We start from the raw sequence: 20,241 nt of genomic DNA, 5'->3' as shown, positions 1-20,241 counted from the left end.
AGTGTCTCTCTGCAGCTTCTTGTTAAAATATTTTCCAAATTTCATTATAAACAGCATATAAAAGCGTTTCTGAAGTGGCTGTCTGGGACCTAATAAAAATCCCTTAAATCCACCTCATTTTTGAGTAAGGATAAGTGCTGTTTCACCTGGGACAGTGTTGAGGTTTTTAGCCAATTGAGGCATAACTTCCCAACCCTGTATGATGTCACCACCCCTGGGTGTTCTCTTTGTACACAGCTTTAGTCCCGCCTGCGGATACTAAACCCTTCGGTTGTACCCCTGAATCTTGACTGACATCTGTTTGTGTCTTTGTGTCTTTAGGCCAAACAAACCATCCCTTCCAATTGCGTTCTGAAGTATTGTACTGCATGATGTCATCTATTGTATTACATCCACATGATGTCAAAATTATGTGCGAATGTGTTGAAATCTGAGGAGTGTTGAAATCCTTGTTCTTGGCTATTCCAAGTCAGGAAGTCTGTTGCACAGTGTCATTAAGAAATATTATCTGCTGTGGAACGAGGCACGCTCTAAATAGTGCTCTGTTCTCTGAACTTGCCATTCCTTTGAAGTCCAGACTGATTTTATGTCTATAGTGTCTTTCCATTAGTCGAAAGCCTGTTCAGACATTTGGGCAAGAAAGGATGCAGAGTAAATCTGTTTGGTATTAGTCAGCATATTTTTCTGTGCAGTTGTTGGTGCAAATTTATAGTAATATGAGGTGGGGTCAGAAGTGTTAAACCTTGAAAAATATGGAAATTTCTGTGCAAACGTTTTTGAACTACCTTTTGGTGGTGTTGGGAAATTTTCCCATTGGTGGTATGTAAAAACATTACATGGGATACAGGATTTGTGTAAAAAAGTGATGACCATAAAGATGGTAACAGTACATAGGGGCATATTACCAACAACTAGCGATAATTTTTGTCTCTAACTTGTTTAGAGACAAAAATTATCGCCGCACATCGGCGATTTGTATCGCAGATAAACCTTGCTATTAGCAAGGTTTATCGCAAATGCGATAAAAAACGGCCTCAATGCATGAATATCGCTGAAAAGTCAGCGATATTCATGCATTATCGAGCAAATGCTCTTAGCCATGTTATCCACCTCCCATTGGATAACATGGTGAAGAACTGCTCAGGGCAGGTGTTAGCTTTTGGAGATATTCGCGCTTAGCGCGAATATCTCCAAAAGTTGGTAATAGGAGATAGCGATGTTAGCGACTGTTTCCAGTCGCTAACATCTTGGCACGCCCACTTTGCATGTCATTAGTGATAAATATCACTGACATGCAAAGCGGGGCCCAAGATGGTCGCTATCTCCTATTAGCTGTCACTAACTGGTGTTAGCGACAGCTTGGTAATAGGGAGATAATTTTATCTCCGCTTTCTTGGCTTTTAAAGCCAAAAAAGCGGAGATAAACCCCCTTGATAATATGCCCCATAGTGTCATAGTCTGAAGTGTCTTCTAACATTTCAATACTTGAAAATGCAGCGATTTGTTTTAAATCAGACAACATATTATTTACAGTTTTAAAATCCAAATTATCAGAAAATGTACTGGAGGTAATGATATAGTTTAGAGACATTTTAAATAAATGTGATATTTTCAAAAGTTTAGTGGGACCAATTACATCATAATCAACCTTGCCCCAAACTATACCATCAGGAATTGGAACAGCTGTAATGTTCATGAAGGACAAGTCTCTTTGTTCACGATGAGATGACGTATGAGGTTTCAGGAACAAGTTCAATTTTGAAACTGCAGAGCATTCTGGGATATAATTTCCATTAATGAGTAAGCAAAAAACAGTCACTAGGTCAATCCAGCTTAGAAGAAACAATATTCCCATTATTATCCAGAGTTGTAGCCAAGGTGATACTAGGTACGTCTTTTTCAGAAAAGTGTATAGATCACAAATTTGTTGCTTATGGTAAACTGGAGATGGTATTGTCTCAGGTTCACTGAATCAAGAGAGAAGGTATCAAAATCAATGAAGTAGCCAGATGCAGTTCAATCTATCTTTGGTAGCTCAGCAGATTTTGTTGAATTGGCAAATGTCTCTTGGAGAGGCATATTTATGTAGACATCAGATGTAGGCCAAATTGATATTTGTCTTTCATTTGTGTTTTGATGTTCTGTTTCCAGTACGACTTCCATTTCATTGTTGGAAATTCCATTATTTGGTATTGGTGACTATTCAAATGTTAAGAGTCTTTCTGTCTGAACTTCCTGTATGGTAGTGAGAAGAGAGCGTTGGCTATCCAATAGCCCACAAGTCCTACTGTTCAGTATCGGCCACATAATGTGGTTTGATCAGATCAATGGAGATTAATCGCTTTTCTTTTTTGCCAGCAGAGGTCTTGCTGTGATTGATTTGACTTCCCCAGTAGCGGTGTGTTTTACTTGCAAGTTGCTTTGTAGTGCCCGAGGTTCATTCAGATCCTGTAAAATAGCCAAATGTTTATTGATGTCGAATAGTTTTTCATCCGCCACAGTGCTTTCACAATCAAGAGCCGGTAGCCACATTCTTGTCCCAAATAGGACATGGTAATTAGTGACCCCTCCTAGGGCCCTACTTGGCATATTGTTAAGGGCTCTTTGGACCCCGTATAAGTGATTGATTCAACTACCACCCAAACCTAATACTCTTGCTGTTAAAGACTGCTTTAAGTCTTAGTTTATCCTCTTCACAACCAAATTTCCCTCTGTATTGTACAAAGAGTCATACAGCAATGCTACACCCAAATGTCCCATGGCTTCCTTGTAAGCCCTAGAGCTAAACTTGGGGCCACGGTTAGAATGTAATGTGTCAACTGCGTATATCCCTATGAAGACTCACAAATCTTTTATAACAGTTTGAGTGTCAGCCGGGTGCTAAGGCCTTACCTATAGGAATCTAGAGCATGAATCTACTGCCACCAAGATATACTTGTAAACCCCATCCCAGTGCACGGGGCGGCAGTGGTCCAAATAAACACAAGTGAGCGGTATGTCTAATATTAGTAATGGTTCCTGCACTGGACGTGCTTTGGGGGAACCCTTCATCTGCTGACAGATGTCGCAATTTAGGACAAAATTCTTTGTCTGTTTAGTTAACCCTGGCCACCAGTAGCGCTGTTTCGATAAAGAAACTGTTGTGGTAATCCCTGCATGTGCAGAACCTAGACCCTCGTGTGCTGCTAGAATTAAACCTAATCTACGATCCATGCTTGGTATTACTCTATCCCCCACTCCTGGAATTTGAGCATACTGAATGTTATTTGCATCTAAATTTTAGGAGAATTTGAGTGGAAAACCTTTCGGTAAAGCTGTGTTGTTTTTGCAGGAAGAAATGCCAGCTACCATTATCTGCCCATCTATTCTTGTTTTGGAATGAGTGAGTGCAGCTGCGGCAGCAGTTCGTAATGCACCCTTCGCAGCTTCATGAGCCAGTGAATTCCCTTTAACGTGAACGCCATCACATTGATGACTCAGTGTGTGGTATCACAGGAGCTCTTGATAGTTAATTTTTCAAATCAGCTGCCTGTTCCCATAGCATTTCATGCTTAATTGTGCCACCTTTAGAGTATTTAAACCCATTTTCACCCCAGTAGTAAAGATACTCATTGTATGACTGTACACAATAAAAAAATATTTCCACACGATCAGTGTCAGGGAATTCTCGATCCGTATTTACTAGTGCCAGTAACAGCACTTAGTTCTGCCAGCTTTGCCATGCAGTCTCCTAGAGACTGTGTCTTCGTACTGCTAGGATGGAACGTGCCGTCCTGCATACGACCCTTCACAATCGCACATGCAGCATTATATTGCTGTTTACTTCCTACGGCCAGCTGAGCAGATCCATCAGTGCAAATAATGTATTCATACTAATCTGGAGGCATTATTTAATTCGGGAGAGGATGTTATTGTTCATACTGTAGTAATGCTTGTCTTTTAAGTGCAGAGTCATATCTGTATTCTAGATCTGTGGCAGTGAGAGAATTAGCCCATTGTATCCATCTTGGCTATACAGCTTTAGAATTAGAAACACTAGCCTTTGTACCAGCCTCTAAGCTGGTACTGGAGTTACGCCATTTATTCATTTACCCTGAGCCAGTGCTCGTTTTCTCGTTACAGCGGTCTGTACTGCTGTCAAAACTTTTTCTGTTGAAGCAAAACGCATTTCTGCGTTTGTGGACAGGTGTGATTTGTATGCAATTTGGACTGTCTTGCTTTCATTAAAGGTCAGGTAAGTATATCGTGATAACCCGGGGATGACCCGTATTACCTGGTTGCGGACTTTCACGCATGTCTGCAAGTGTTTTGATGCTATTATGTCAGCTTGTAGGAAACAAAGGATATCTGTGTGTTTCTGTGTCCAATGACTAACTGAAAAATCCAGTCTTATTAGGTCGTAGCAATATTTCACTTTTTCTGACTGATCCAAAATGTATGTTCTTCGAAATCCCAATATGGATTGCCAATTCTTCAAAGTTTTAGGAGGTCGGAGCAGCGCACACTTTTCTAAAAGGTTAGCTGCCAGGCTTTTCCATTCACTTGAAAGCTCATATCCCAAAAATAAGACATTGAAGTGGGCTATTTTTGCTTTTTTCAAGTTGAATTTGTAGCTCTCAGAGGCGAACCCCAAAATGATGTTGCTCACCCAGGGCAAGTGATCTGTTAAATCAATGGGTGGTTTGACCGTAATTGTTCAACATGTAACCGCAAATTGAAGGAGGCCCTGAAATGCAAGCCCATTGACAGGAAGCGAGTAGTTTCATTAAGGAAAGCTTATAAAGAAGCAGTAAAGCAGAGGAGACGGGAAATTAGGGAGGATGCCTGGGCAGAATTGACCTCTATAGACGTCATAAATAACAGTGCAAGATTCAGGAAAGTGATTAACCAGCCATACTTCTCAGACTCGAGCAATAATGTTTTAGACTGCGCTATCCATGAAGACAAGTGGTTTTCACATTTTAAATCAGTCTATGAACTTATGTCCGTAAGTGGCGACAATAGTAGTAGGGGGCCCACTCTCTCTTACTCCCTAGAAGTGAACGAGGCAGAGGTGGCCGAAGCCATCAATAAAAGGCTCCCGGCCCTGATGGCGTGCCAGCCGATCTTTTTAAATCTGATATTAAGACCTGGTCTAAAATCCTATCCAATGTCTTCAACCGAATTCCAACAACAGGGGTTCCAAAGACTTGGTCGCAATCAGTAATTGTCCCTATTTTTAAAAAAGGTAATAGAGGAGAGCCAAGTAATTACCGCCCGATCTCCCTTATCGATTCCGCAGTAAAGGTACTTGGTAGGGTGGTATTATCTAAATTATCTGATTGGCTCGAGGAGACTAACACCCTCGCTCCCGTACAGTACGGGTTTAGAAAGGGACACAGTACCATTGACCAGAGTCTTAACCTTCAACTGCTAATCGGAAAATACACTCTGGCAAAGCCTGGATGCCTGTATATAGCCTTTATGGACCTGTCCTCGGCCTTTGACCGAGTAAACAGGTCCAAGCTTTGGGAATTACTCCTTAAAATGGGCATCGACAAGAACATCGTATACTTTCTTGCTGACCTCCATCGGGATCTCACTGCTACAGTGAGATATAACCAAAAGGGAAATAGGACAGGGGAGATCGGAATATCTAACGGGGTTAGGCAAGGCTGCATATTAGCCCCAATATTATTCACTCTATATATCAATGAACTAGCTAGTGTATTGGGAACAGCCTGTAAAGATATTCCGAAGGCTGGCAAATTCTTATTACCCGCCCTGTTATATGCGGATGACGCTGCCCTTATATCGCGTACCCCAGTGGGTTTACAAAGTCTTCTAAATGAATTCCATGAGTTTATGTCCGCCCTGGACCTCGGTGTAAATTATACGAAATCCCATGTTATGGTCGTGGGTACGAAGGGGAGACAGAGGAAGTTGACGACCCTACACTGCAATGGAAACAGACTATCCAGGGTACCTAAATTCCCATATCTGGGGGTAGTCTTTGATGAAAAATCTACCTGGCTTCCCCAACTAGTTGAGAAGAGAAACGCCTTTGTAAGATCCATCTCGGCAGTTTTGAGCTTTTCTCGGAAACTGGGAGTAAAACCACTGGAGGCTGTATTAAAAGTTTACGATGCCAAATGCATCTCTATTGCAATGTATGAAGCAGACCTATGGGGATTTAAGAAAGTGAAGCAGCTACAAGTGGCAGAGGATACATTTTTAAAGTCTATCCTCTCAGTCCCCCAATCGACATCATGTTTTATTGTCCACCAAGAGTGTGGAGTGGGATATTTAGAAGACCGAATTGCCATTGCCCCCCTCTTGAAGTGGATTTCGGTATGGTTAAACCAAGAGGTTGAGGTAAATCATGAGATCCTGAAGGACTGCCTCAAATTAGCACATTGGGATCATATCCCTTGGTTAAGTTATGTTAAAAAAATGGCTGTCTTATTAGGACGTCTAGAACTTTTTGAGGAACCATCGAAATTGGTTACAGCAGACACAAAATAAGTTAAGACCAACTACAAACTGTATAAAGGGATGCATAGAGAGGGTTTGGAGTTGTCCAAGCCATCTGTAAGATCCCATCAGTTGGTTGTTACATCAGATGACGATCTAGAACTATATCTGAAAGTTGTCAACAATGCTAACCATAGATACCTTTTAACTAAGTTTAGATTAAATAAGATCCATCTACTTATCACTGGGCGGCATTGTTGGACTAAGGAGACTGACCTGAAAGTGTGTACCTGTGACGGTTTCTCAATAATGGATACGGCCCATTTTATGTTTTTTTGCGGGCACCTTGGGGAGATACGGAAAAAATGCATTGTACCATTGTTAAAAAACAAGGGGTTTAAACAAGTGAAACCTGCGCTCCTATATCTCCAATTGCTGTCCAACACATGGGAAATTTTTAATGTTGCCACTTTCTTAAATACAGCCATGAGAATGAAGCAATCAATTATATAGATGAGGACAACACCAAGGATACCGATAAAATAACTGATTTTTGGGGCCTTTAAAGTAAATAAATTGCAGTAGTTTTAATATTCTTAATTTCCTTTTTGAAATGTATTTTTTCTCCAGAAACAGATTATGTTTTGTTCATGAAAATTAATTCGTCCTGTATTTTAAACGTCCTTTTCTTCTTTTTAATATTTTATTTCCACTGTGATATGTGTACTTTTATGGTTTTCTGTATAAACCGAATAAAGTATTTTGCACTGATCTGTTAAATCATCATCCATCAGATTAATATCCTCTACATAGGACAATGCCTCTTCATCCAAATTCTGAAGTAGCTCTGGTACCCTAGCAGAAAACAACCAAGGGCTATTCTTATACTGCTGGGGTAGTATACAACATTGACGCTGGGAACGTAGAGCTGAGAATGCTGTCAAATACCTGCTCTCAGGCACTATATTTTGGCAGAAAAATCCATTTGAGATATCTAGGGTTGTTTTGTATTTTTTCCACACAATGTTATTTATTAATGTGGAACTGTGTGCATTTTGTACTGAAAATGTTTTTTTGCATGTGTTCAGATGTCTGTAATCTAAAACTAGATGATATGAATTATCAGGTTTCAGTACAGGAAACAAATCATTATTCATTGAAGAGGTGCACGTTTCTATTACACCCTGGTATTCAAGTTGATATAAGATCGACCTGACCTGTTTTTTTGCTTCTTGTTTTATTGGGTACTGTCTCTGTGGAGTTGGGTAGTTTTTACTGGATTGTATGGTGAGGTAACTCAGCATCCCACCCAACGTGGTTGCGATATAATGCTGGAGAAAGTGCTACCGCCCACTCCTGCGCATATTCATGTTTTAAGATTATTGGAACGAGGTCAGAAAAAGCCAGTAAAACTACTGTTTCTCCCTTTGGGCAATCCATAACAATTTCAGGCATTCAATCGTTTTCATCTAAAAGGATGTCATAGCTGTAAGTCAGGTTCTCCCAAAAGAAGCCTAACATTTTTCTGGGTTTGTCCCCCTCTATCAGGAGTGTTATTTTATGTAACCTATGCGGAACACTTACCCTAGTATTAGGTGTCTCCACCGTGATATGCTCATTCAACTCCACTGTCATCAGAAATTCCATCAGGTTCTGGTGAGCTATTGCTACTTCTACTACGCTGTCTAGCATCTTCAGAGCATATTCCCTGTTGAGAAGTTGAGTCCTCATAATTCTGGGCATGTCTAACTTTAAGACCTGCTACTTTCTTCTTTCTCTAGCATAGGTGCCTACAATAATTTTAGGTAATTCACGTTCCTGTTGTAAAGGAGTGAAATCCCTGCGGCGTTGGCATATTGACACTGCTGCTGCATCCCCTTTAATGATAGCTAATATAATAGTTAATATCTGGGCAAAATTTCCAAACAATTTCCTAAGTTCAGAGCAGGTTCTGCTCCATACTCATTCTGTATTTGTTCTGATACATCTGGTATTACAACTAATGAAGGGATATCATTTGTTCTGCTATATACAGCAGCGAAAACTTTAACGTAAGCCTGAGCGCGCATACAATATTTGTCTTTGGAAAATTCAGACCAGTACAATACATAGACAAAGTTTGTTTAAAAGTGATTCTCATGGTTTAATTTTCTTTTCTTTGGTTGCTCCAGCCAGCACGTGTTTTGTCGTCCGAGATTAACCCATGACTTCCTCAGGGCTGGAAAGACGATTTTATAAACATATTATAATATATTACATGCAAACATCTTCCATTTCTATTTGTGATTGGTGGTACCCACAATTTGATTAATATCAATATACACCAGCATTATGGACCTGTCATGTGCTACAGCAAATCGTGGGGCAACTTATCATTGCCTCTTAGAAAAGTAAATTTCCGTAATGATTGAAAGGGTGCGGAATATCTATATCACTGTTGGTGCATAAGCGTTGTTGAGCCCAACATCATAAGCCCATTGTTGTGTCCAATATGAGTGCTCTTATCCTTATTCCTGCTGATGATAGGAGAAGGTACACCTTGCATATGGTGGGGAGTGAGGATATCAATTATTTATAATGTGCCGGTAAACATCATCAAAGAGGCTAAAGAGTGGGAAAGGGCATACCTGTAGGAATGCAACGAAGTTGGTAAGCCTAAGAGATATTGTTAAATAAGAATATGGTAGTATAAGAGAAGATACATACAGGTCTCAGTAGGTATTTTGAAGTTTTAAAGTGAATTACATCCAACCTCTGTACAGGTTATAATTCCGTCCCGGCCAGAGAGGCAAGGAAAGTTAAAGATGGTCCGATATTTTATTTCTTTCCTTCTCAATGATATCTATAATCTGAAGAATATTTGTACTCAAAATAGTATTCAAAATTATCCTTACGAGCATAAATAGGAGTCCAGATGTAGAACATCCACTCCTACGAGCATTTCCTTCACATATGATTGAGTAAATCTAGAAACTCCAACCAAATTATATCGAAAACATCTGAATTATAAATCCGACAAAGTATCCGGGGTGCATTTCTTTACTACTGAATCAGTATTTAATAATGTCACTATGGGAATTGTCTCCCGGGATAGTCCGGTAGATCCGTATTTCAGCCAGCAGTCTACATTACTACAGATAATTATAGAGCAACTAATGAAGGTGAGTATTAAAGACAAGCGACCAATACCGCCCAAGGGGTTCCCATCCTTCCCGGCTGCCAATGAACTATCCTTACAGCCGAAAGGATCTTAAGTATGACCACAAGTTGTGAACAATAACTTAAATATCTTACCCGACAGGTCACGTATGATAGCGTGCTGTCGACAGTAGAATGTATGAGCATCAAATATACGCTCAATGAAGCATTGTAATATAGAGTAATAGAATCCCTTTTATACAAACTTTGTCTATGTATTGTCCAAAGACAAATATTGTATGTGCTCAGGCTTATGTTAAAGTATTAGGTAGATCCCTGAAAGTCGCAATTTTGGAGGAGTGAGCACCTAAATTAGATATCATGCAAGAACATGCCACCGGTAATAGTGAGCGCCACAACCACACAAGGTTATATCATCCCAGATAGTGCCTTCTATATATGGCAGTGAAAACTGTACCCCATGTAGTACAATTCTCTAGCTGGGGATCTAGCCCCATTGGCAAGCCGATATTTAGCATTCTGTGTTTTTCTTCAGGGCTTTTGTGTAGAAATGCTTCTTCTAGGTGTGTTATTTTTTTATATATCCAGAATGGCATTTGCTCACGTCTAGTGGGCATTTCACACATAACTGTGTGTAGCGTTTTTGGACTAATTTTAGTTGTAGATCCCAGAATTTGTCCTGTTTGTGTAGCCCTTGCTGGCTGGAGAGTGAGTGTTCTCATCATGAACTGTGTCAAGTTTCTGTAAAGTTTTATTATTTCTTTATGAAGTGGATGTAAGTCTGCTACTGGCATTGCGTCAATGACTGGATGTGGTGTGTAGGCCACTAGGACTGGCCAAGTTGCTCCATCTCTTCCGAACAGATAGAGTCTCACGTTTTCTTTTGTGTGTGGGAGGGCACCTTTAAACCTGTTTATGTTCTCCTGGTAGGTGAGCTGAATCTCAATGTCCTCATAAGGACAGTATTCATTTGGTGGTTTATCTCCAGTGTAAGAATGAAATGTATTTGATTGTGCATCTGCTTGTGGGAATTTAACCCATGAATAGAACACCTCCGTTCTAAATGACTCGTTAGCCTCAATCACGAAGGTTACTGTCCCACCCCTAGGTGTGATTCCATAGTCTGCTAGTTTTAAAGTAAGGGCAATTCTAACATTGTCTGAAATGTTAATTTCCCCTTCTTGTTCTTCCTCCCTTACTGCAGCACAATGTGCTGGTGCTGCAGTGTCTTCATCAGCCATACATTTGAAGATGGAAAAAGTTTTCAAGGAAACTGAGATACGGTTTTATGCACAATAGGAACTATTTGTCCTTCAAGCTTGATCAACCCTCAGTCAGTGCATAGGTTATGCCTACTTAGCTGTGGCTGATAGTTCCCTTCCCACTCCAGATGTCTCTGGGTAAATGTGAGTAGGGGTCTCTGAGAACAGCATGGCTGAACTAGTCAGATTTGATCATTAAATAAGTACCAAACCAACAATGGGTGCCATGTCGTGTAGTTCCTATAAACCTATATAGGATCTGCGCGTTTACACAACATACCTGTAGGATTGGTATCCAGACGGATTCTAGACACTCTATGTTAGCCTGTATACCAGATAGCTCACAGTGCCACTAGAATTCCCTCTTACCAAGGAGATAATAGTTCTTGGCAACTATCGAACATGACAACTCTGTTCCATCAGGGATCATGGAAACAGTTTGTTACTTTTCGCTCAGTCACTCGTGTTCACTTTGTCTAAGAGAGATACACAGAATAAATGGTGGGGACATTTTTCAATGAGCATTTATTGAACCAGCGTCATTCTAGTATTAAATAAGTGTGCTGAAACAACCATAAGACAGCAACAGATATAAATGATCGTAAGCACCATCAGCTCAGATAATTTGAATACAGGTATGGAATAGAGCTGCTCCGTTTCTTAAGATGAATATGAAGTTTTAATGTGGCAAAGTTTTCCCAAGTTTTGGTGGACAGCTGGCTTGTGTCACAATGTATCCTACTAAGTATATTAGTGGTATGTGGTATGATTTAAAAACAATAGAGTTGGAGCAATGGAATCAGCTTTTGAAATCTAACAAAACAAGTAGATAAAAATACGCAGGATATCCAGGCAATAAGGGGAGAAGATAAAACCTTAAAAGAGAAATTGGAATGTTTGGAAAATGCCGCAAGGAGGAACAACATCAGACTCCTGAATGTACCTGAAGACGTAGAGGGTGAAGATATAAAGTTGTTCATTATTAATCTCCACACAAAACTTCATGCAGACAACGACAAAAAGACTCTGGAAGATGACATACAAAGAGTTCATTGAGATCCTTTTTTTAAAAAAGCCCGGGAAGAAAAATGCTAGGAGGATCATGGTTAATTTTAAATCGTACACACTTAAAGAGAAGGTCTTAGCAGGAGGATTAAAAGCAGGGGTCTATAAAAAGGCTGGTTGGTCATTCCGTATCAGATCGGATATTTCCCATGTTACTCAAGAAAAGCAATGGGAGTTGGAGAAATCAATGCAAGAATTAAAAAATCTAGGTGCCACAGCAAACTTATGTTTCCCCGCTTCGCTTAAAGTAATATGGAACAATAAAATGTTTAACTTCAAAGACCCAGAAAAAGCGAATGCCCTGATAAATCAGATAAAGAGCTCATTATCCAGATAAGAGTTGTTGGGACCAAAGCCTGGCTTGAGACAGAGCCTGAAATTAGAGGAGTTCCTCTAATAGTAGTAAGGGAGGTTTTCCCAAGGGGTGGGGGAGGGTTTTTCACTTAAAATGCAACAAAGAAATCATTGTATTGATACACAGGGTGGGGGAGCATGTGGGAGAAAATAAAAAACAATTTCTCATTAAACAATGTTAATTTGAAAAATCTTTGGCGTTTTTCTCAAATAATAATAATGACAATCATTTAATACTCTATGCCTAAAAATGATAGAATAAAAGACCTGGAAATCATGTCATGGAACATAAATGGACTGTGGGGTCCCCCTAGAAGAAAAGGGATACTAGAATATCTAAGACTATCAGAATGTAAGATTTTACTTACCCAAGAATCTCATCTACTAAAGGAGGACTGGGCAACGGTTTTAAAACATCAGAAATGGATTGAATATTGTATCTGTACAACTCAATCCTGCACAACAAAAGGATTAGCTATATTATTTAAAAAAACGGCGTCAGGTATGTTGGGTGAGTGCATAGTCGATTCATTGGGGAGGTGGGCAATTGCTAAATTAAAAATTTGCGGGTTCTGGATGACCTTTGTAAGTTACTACGGACCGAATTTGGATGACCCGGCCTCCTTGTACGTTTTATTCCTCCACCTAACTGAAGCCAAAGACTACATAATTCTAGGGGGTGATTTCAATCTGGTCTTAGCCCCGAGTCAAGACTCTACCTCTCATAGAGTTGTATCCAACACACAAAAAAATTAGAAGGGCTTTAAGATAATTAATGTCAGATATAGGGCTAGTCGATATTTGGAGAGAGATGGCCAATGAATCTAAAACAAATGGTGGAAAATGTACGTTACACAATACAAAATGTGGACATTGGTCAAGAATGGATTTTTTTTAGTGGATGCAACAGCAAGCAGAAATACTATTCAAGTAAGCCATGTCCCTGAGCATATGTCAGACAATTTGGCAGTTACTTTAAAAATAGCCATGTGTAATGCTCAACCACCTCGAAGGTGGACAATTAATCGAGCACTATTACTAGAAAATACTATAATTGAAAAATTAAAAGTAGAAACCAAAGAGTTCTTTGACATCAATCTTAACTCTGCCCCAATTCAAACAGTGTGGGACACTTAAAAAGCCTTCCTGAGGGGCTTGTTAATAGCTATATCATTTTCTCAAGCTAAGAAAATAAAAGAGAAGACCTAAAAGCTAGAGAATGAGTTACACAGACTTCATGAAGGACTTGAAAGGGATCAGGAGAACATGAATATTTTAAGAAGTTTAACATCTGAAAAACACAAGCTTGACAACTTCTTAGAATCCATAATAAAAAAAAAATGGGATGCTAGTAAACTATGAATATGGGGAGGGTTGGAGTAAGCTCCTCGCCTGGAAAACAAAAACTGATCAGACGAGAAACTGGATAAGGGACCTTCGATGTTTAGACACTGGCAGTATAATCACAGATGATGCCTAAATCGAGGAGGCTTTTGTCCAGTTTTATAACAAACTATATACAGAAGAGAAGATAATTGATGAAAATCTCATGGATGACTTTCTATCAGAGTTAGTCCTTCCTACGCTTTAACAATATGATAAAGAACACATAAACTGTCCCATATCTGTGGAAGAAGTAGCTCAGGCTTTTAGCTCTTTAAAAATGGAAAAGCAGCGGGCCCCAACTTCATCCCCAATGAGATCTATAGTATATTAAAAGAAGAACTAGCACCTATTCTTCTGAAATTATTTAATTCTTCTTATATAGCGGGTCCTCCTATCTCGTGGGAAGAGGCAACAATTACAATTCTTTTAAAACCAAACACAAATCCACGTATCTGTGAGTCCTTCCGACCTATGTCCCTTTTAAACTGTGATCATAAAATTTATACACAGATCATTACTAAACGTCTAGACAAAGTAATAGGCCCGCTTATTCACCTAGATAAAAAATGATTTATGAAAGGGAGGCAGCTGGGTGAACTAACATATGACCTTATTGGGGCTATAGATATGGCTCAGATGTATGAGACCCCTTTGGCAGTAATGACATTCGATGCTGCCAAAGCTTTTGATCGGGTCAACTGGGCGTTCCTGTTTAAAGGGTTACAGCCCTTTGATTTGGGTGAAAAATGTCTGGCAGCAATTAAAGCCATCTATAAAAACCCTTCAGCAAAAATGTTCTAACCAGATTGATACAGATCAGAAGAGGGACCAGACAAGGTTGTCCCCTCTCCCTGTTACTTTTTAATATGTACATCAAACCTTTGTCTTGTCAACAAAGAGCTTGACAGAATATTATTCCCTTTAAATTCAATGGATGGGAGAAAAAAATAGGGTTGTACGCAGATGATCTTGTTATCTTCACTGGTAATCAAGAAAAATCGTATACAAAAATTCGGTCAGAAATAGAGAATTTTGGAAAGGTCTCAGGGTACCTGATACATCTACAAAAAACTGAATTATTGAAGTGGAACACAAATTTTGAGAGTATATAAAAAAGGAAATAAGATATTTGGGAATACAGATTTTCCAAAACATCGACAAAATTGAACAAGTAAATTTTGAAAGAGTAACAAAGAAAATAAGCTCCCAACTACAATCATGGGGGGCACTGTCCCTTTCCTTTTTGGGCAAATCCAACCTACTAAAAATGTCAATACTCCCAAGTACACGTTTTTGTTTAACACCATTCCTTTGGAGTTTCCAAAAGTCTGGTTCATAAAGGTCCAGGTGCTCTTTTCAAGTTTTATATGGGGAAACAAAAGCCCAAGAATAGCTTTTAAAAAACTTAGAAAGAGAAAGGAATACGGAGGAATTGCAACTCCTGATTTGTATTTGTATCTTTGTACGTTCCAGTTGAAAAACTTTTGGCAATTAATGATGGAAAGCTTCACTTTTTCTACTTTCTATAAAGCTCTTACAACCGACTTTGCGCATCAAGCTGGGAGCTTTCTTTTAAAATGTGGTCATCCAAAATTTATCAAAAAGGTAAAATTGAATATTTTGTTATCAGCAGTAAAGCTTTGGTCCCAGGTGAGACGTCTTTTAAAAATTCCTTACTACAATGACATTACCCCAGTCTGGAACTCTCCAGGGATGCCATGGTGTTTAGAAGATGCCCTAGCAACTCATTTGAGGAGCTGCGGGATCACCACTTGGGGGCAACTTCTATTTGAGGCGGAACTTGTCTCTTGGCCTCACCTATCAGCTATCTGTGGAAATCTGGTTTCAAAGTTCAAGTATTATCAATTGCTAAGCTGGACAAAATCCTCTGGAAAAGAGCTAAAAGGGAATTAAAATCTGGCACTAAAGATATGCTCCCGTTGAACAAAAAAAAAGAAGTGGCAGAGTGGTATTGGTTACTTGTTCAAAACGGGGAAGAGGAGCAGGCGTCATTTATGGAGATTTGGAGGAAGGACCTGCCGGATGAATACCTAAAAAATATTGAACAAATATCTATGTCTTCTCTATGGTCTTGCATAAATGCTGCACCGTTAAAAAAGAATCACCTTTTTACAGTTCATAAGGCCTATTGGACTCCCCAGAAAATATAAAAAATGGGGAACCGAGAGATCAAGAAATGCCCGAATGCGGAGAAGACAGAGCAAATGAGGTCCATATGTTCTGGAGTTGTCCGGTAATACACTCGTACTGGAACAAATTGTGTAAGACCAAATCAGATATTATGGGGCTAGATATGAAATTAACAACTATGTCCATAATTTTGGGGTTACCCTCAAGGGAGGTTGATGGACGGGTATTAACAAAAAGACACAAAGCCCTATTTTTTACTCTAAAACTATTAGCTTGTAGGGAGCTTTGCATTAAATGGATCTAGCCCTGTCCTCCCACAGAAGAAGAATGGATTCATTCCATTATACTCAAAAGACAAAATATTGGGAAATATGGGATAACTGGGTGGAGACAGGGACCAGACATATATAAAGTTTTTTGTAATGGGTTTTTGTCTTTTCTCTTTCTGGCTTTGTTTCCTTTTTTTTTTGTTTTCTTATGATTTCTGGGTCCAATGATTAAGAATATGCTCTTGATAGTACCCCCTGGATGGGACTGTCTTTTTATCCTCTGTAAAGAGGGATTATAGCGGTCTACCGATAAGTCAAGGCTAAGGTCGAAGTCTAAAGACCATCTGAGGCGCACGCCCTGATTGACCGCAGTGCCTACTTCTAGCAGACTGCTGGCGGTTGTGTGTGTGAGTTGCCTGGGATTACAACATAACCCGCTATATTGGGTATTATTTGAAGCACACAGCTCATTTTAATCTGGACATACGGTTTGCACTTACTGACCGTTTTCTAAGATCAAACAACAGTGGTCTCGATGGTTCAAATGATGACCTACTCTTTTTGCAGTAACTTGGAAATAAATAGATGAAGATACTTTTGGAATAAAGATAGCCATTAAGTGGCATCGCATTGACAATTTGGAGAGTGTGAGGTCCTGTGCGATCCCTAATAAGATTTTATATATAACTGTGGGATTCAAAGATTATATCCCGAAGAAGGTGTTGGCTCTTAAAATATGTGCCCACCGAAACGCGTCAATGCATTTTTTGAGTTGAAATATGTTAAGTCCATGAAGTAACAACCCTGACTGTAACAGTGATATAGATGTCAGAGTGTGATTACGGTTCGACTACTGTATTTATCTCATGATAATAGGATCCATTTATTCCTTACTTTTTTGTTTCCCACCTTTTTCATTTTTATATACTGTAATTTTATTCTGTATAAATTGTGTATTCTATTAATTGTGTATTGATGATAAGATATTCTATGTTTTTAAAACTTAATTTAATAAATAGTTCCACTTTATTTTTCCTCTTAGCTCCTCTTGAATCAAGTGTTGTGTTTGAAAGTTTATATGGTATAGCAATTCACCCAAAGGGGAATTTCTGTTTTGACATTTGTCTTCTTGGTACCCTACCCCTTTGGCTGTTGGGGTCTCTCTCTTTTATTAGAGATAAGGTCGAAGCCCATACAAGTAATCAAAGGTACAGCTCTGGAGATACGTGGTATACTTCTCCCCTTAGGGGGTGCAAACAGGTCGGTAATTTAAAAGACATCCTTCAGATACTTGAAAGGATCAGAGTAACCTCTTCTTGATTTTGGAGCATATTATGGTTAAATGAAAACGTAATTTTTTTTATTTTTATTCTTGGCGAACAAATTGGTGGGCAAAAAAAAAGCTTCGTTCAGCCTGTGAATGAGATGCTGCCCGAATAAGAAGGTAACTTCAGCCTGCCTATAAGATGCTGGCTGGATAAGAAGCCAACTTCAGTCTGCGAAAAAGATGCTGGCCAAATAAGAAGTTAGATAAGAAGGTAACTTCAGCCTTATACTTGAGTAGATGCTTCCTGTGGTGAGCAGAGCTCCCTCATTTAGTTAGTACTAGGCGAGTGGGACAAATGAGAGTGTAAAGAGTCATTTTCAATAGAACCAACACTGCTGGTCTTGAACAGTCTTCATATGTGTTCAGAAAAGTCTTTAGCACTGGTTTAACAGCAAAAATTATCAAAGATAATTGTCATTCCCAGTTATGTGTTTTGATCTGTTTTACTTTTATTTTCTCTCAGGTGCCCAGCAAGGTACGGATTCATGTTTTAATCTGAACTTGAGAAAGGTTGACTATGGCTACTGCTCATATTCAAAAGGCAGATACATTGCTTGCAAACGCAAGTAAGTATGCAGTGTTATAGTGTTCATTTTGTCACTTAAAAAGTCTACTGATGTAAATAACGGACTAATAAATGTCAAAGAACAGATAAAGGCCGGTAAAAAATGACATTGAAATATTGGCGTGTTTTTAAGTATACACTCTAAAGAAGATTGTTGACGGAAAATCCATTTTGCAGGTAGTTTTATATTTATGTGGCATTATTTGGACCATAAGAAGGTTTCACCAGTGGTGTAGTTGGACTCACCATTTGTGGATTCCACTCCATGCCAATCTTCTCTTGGCCTCACCAACTTCACAGTCTTCCTACAGCAGCCTTGATTTTATGTCCTTCAATTTGAAGTTCCCCCTTTGCTAGGACTTCTCTCATTCTCATAAACCTATGCTATTTAATTTCTATCCACTGTTAACTGTGACTTTTATCCATCATGTCCACTGAATTTGCCTGGCAAATGCAGGTTTGATGTATTGCTTTCTATGAATGAGCTGCCAGCAGTGGCGGCTCCTCCATTAAGGCGGAGGAGTGTCACCCCACTGCTCTCTCAGCAGTGAAAACATGAGAAAAATAAAATGATAATAAAACAAGTTATCATCATTTTATTGTTCCTCTCTGAGCTGGGTAAAGGGCGAAGTCAGGTCATCCTGATGGACAGCAGCTGCAGCATGAAGGAGGAGTGGTGGGCACTGCTGCAAGTGCACATGTCAGTTTGGCCGCATTCTTAGGATGGGCAAACCGAGATGCACATTTAGATCTGTCCACTGAGCTGTGCTGCACAGCTGGGCTGAGAACAGACACAGGCTCACAGGGCCTAACTGAGCATCAAACCAGCACACTCAGACAAACCCCGGCGCTTCTCTCATGACCAGCATTTGGATTGGCGGAGGGGAGTCTGAGAGCCTGTGCATGGACTTCTGGGAGTCGAGAGGAGTGGGCGGCAGGTAGTAGTATTTTTTATTTTCATTTCTTGTCTCCCCTGCGCTGCCTACTGAAATGCCCCTGCGCTGCCTCGCCACTTTTATTTCACAGCAGCCACAACTGGAGGCCAGGAAAAGACACACAATTGATGGACAGAATGCAGAACAAATCAAAATATTCACCCCCAGTCAAGAGATCTGGGTTAAATCCATCATTCTTTTGCTCACCATGCCACCCCGGTTTAGACCATTCTTTGCCATATGCAAATCAGTCTTCACACTGTGCCTCATGGAAACAGTCCAGCCCGAACTGCCAAGCCAGGTCCTCCCTGGACCGAAAACAAGCATCCTAGGCCAGGCAGTTTGGTGATGAAGGGGTGAAGTGGAGCTCTTGCCTTCCAGGGGCAAAGGGAGATGATATGCCTTTGCACCTAAGAAAACATGGGCTTTATGCGCTAGAAAATATGCATATCTGACAGCTAGCACCTATGAATGTAAGTGACACTACATGATCTCCTGGCTTCACAGTGAAAGTCAGAGGTCTAAAGAATTGGATAGAGAAGACAAATGAAGGCAGCATCCAGGGAATATCATGGGGGAAGTGAGTGACAACTAGAGCTGCTAAGGCTGACCCCTTATCAGCAAGGTAAAAACAAATCAACGAGGACAGCACACCTTATAGTGGTTCTGGGACATAGGACACCCACTAAAAGGAACTCTGAGCTCTGGTGAGAGTCATATGGGTGACTTCACGGTCGTGATCTTTCCCCCAGTTCAAAGACCTGCTACTTAACATAGTTGTGTGGTGTGATGAAAAATGGGTTTCCAAGGTCCAAGGAGTTGGGGTGAGCAGAATCTTTGCTGACGTGAATTATAACATATACAAGTGTCCCCAAAGTGAGGGAGCTGGACAGTATAGAAGTCTGAGCTGAGAATTAAAATCTCAAGGGCTAACAGAGTACATCGAAAAGAAGCTGAAGCATGACCAAGCTTTGTCACTGAAGCATTGACCTGACAGAGGAAATACTGCAGTAGGATAGTTAAGAATATGTGCTCCTTATGAACGAAGATCAAAAAACACGTCTATATTCCCTCCCAGAGAAATATGTCCATGGCCAAAGCAAAGTCTTGCCAACACTAGAATAGAAGCCTATGAATGAATAACAGGAATAAAATCCTGTTTTGTATTGCGAGACACAATGCATGTGGATACCAGAAAACCTCTGTGGATCGCATGGCATCTAAACAAAACTCAAGTATGTATTCCATCAGTATGCCCCTGCACTTCCTAAGGGTCCCACCAACCAGTAATGTCTGTGTGCCAACCCTTCAAACT

General features: G+C 39.9%; 1 protein-coding gene across 4 annotated transcripts in view; it reads left to right on the top strand.

The window, feature by feature from the left end:
• The window catches only part of LOC144791749 (disintegrin and metalloproteinase domain-containing protein 28-like), a 3,662,699-nt gene that overhangs the window by 2,391,935 nt on the left and 1,250,523 nt on the right, over window positions 1-20,241 (top strand). For all 4 annotated transcript variants that reach the window (XM_078666520.1, XM_078666519.1, XM_078666518.1 and 1 more), the window contains one exon: window positions 17,890-17,992. In XM_078666520.1, the coding sequence (XP_078522646.1) occupies window positions 17,890-17,992 (103 nt within the window). The remainder of the gene's footprint in view (window positions 1-17,889; window positions 17,993-20,241) is intronic.

Source organism: Lissotriton helveticus, chromosome 11 (assembly GCF_964261635.1).
Source record: "Lissotriton helveticus chromosome 11, aLisHel1.1, whole genome shotgun sequence".
NCBI lineage: Eukaryota > Metazoa > Chordata > Amphibia > Caudata > Salamandridae > Lissotriton > Lissotriton helveticus.
The sequence above is the reverse complement of the archived record's forward strand: the minus strand, read 5'-3'. Positions and strand labels throughout refer to the sequence as shown.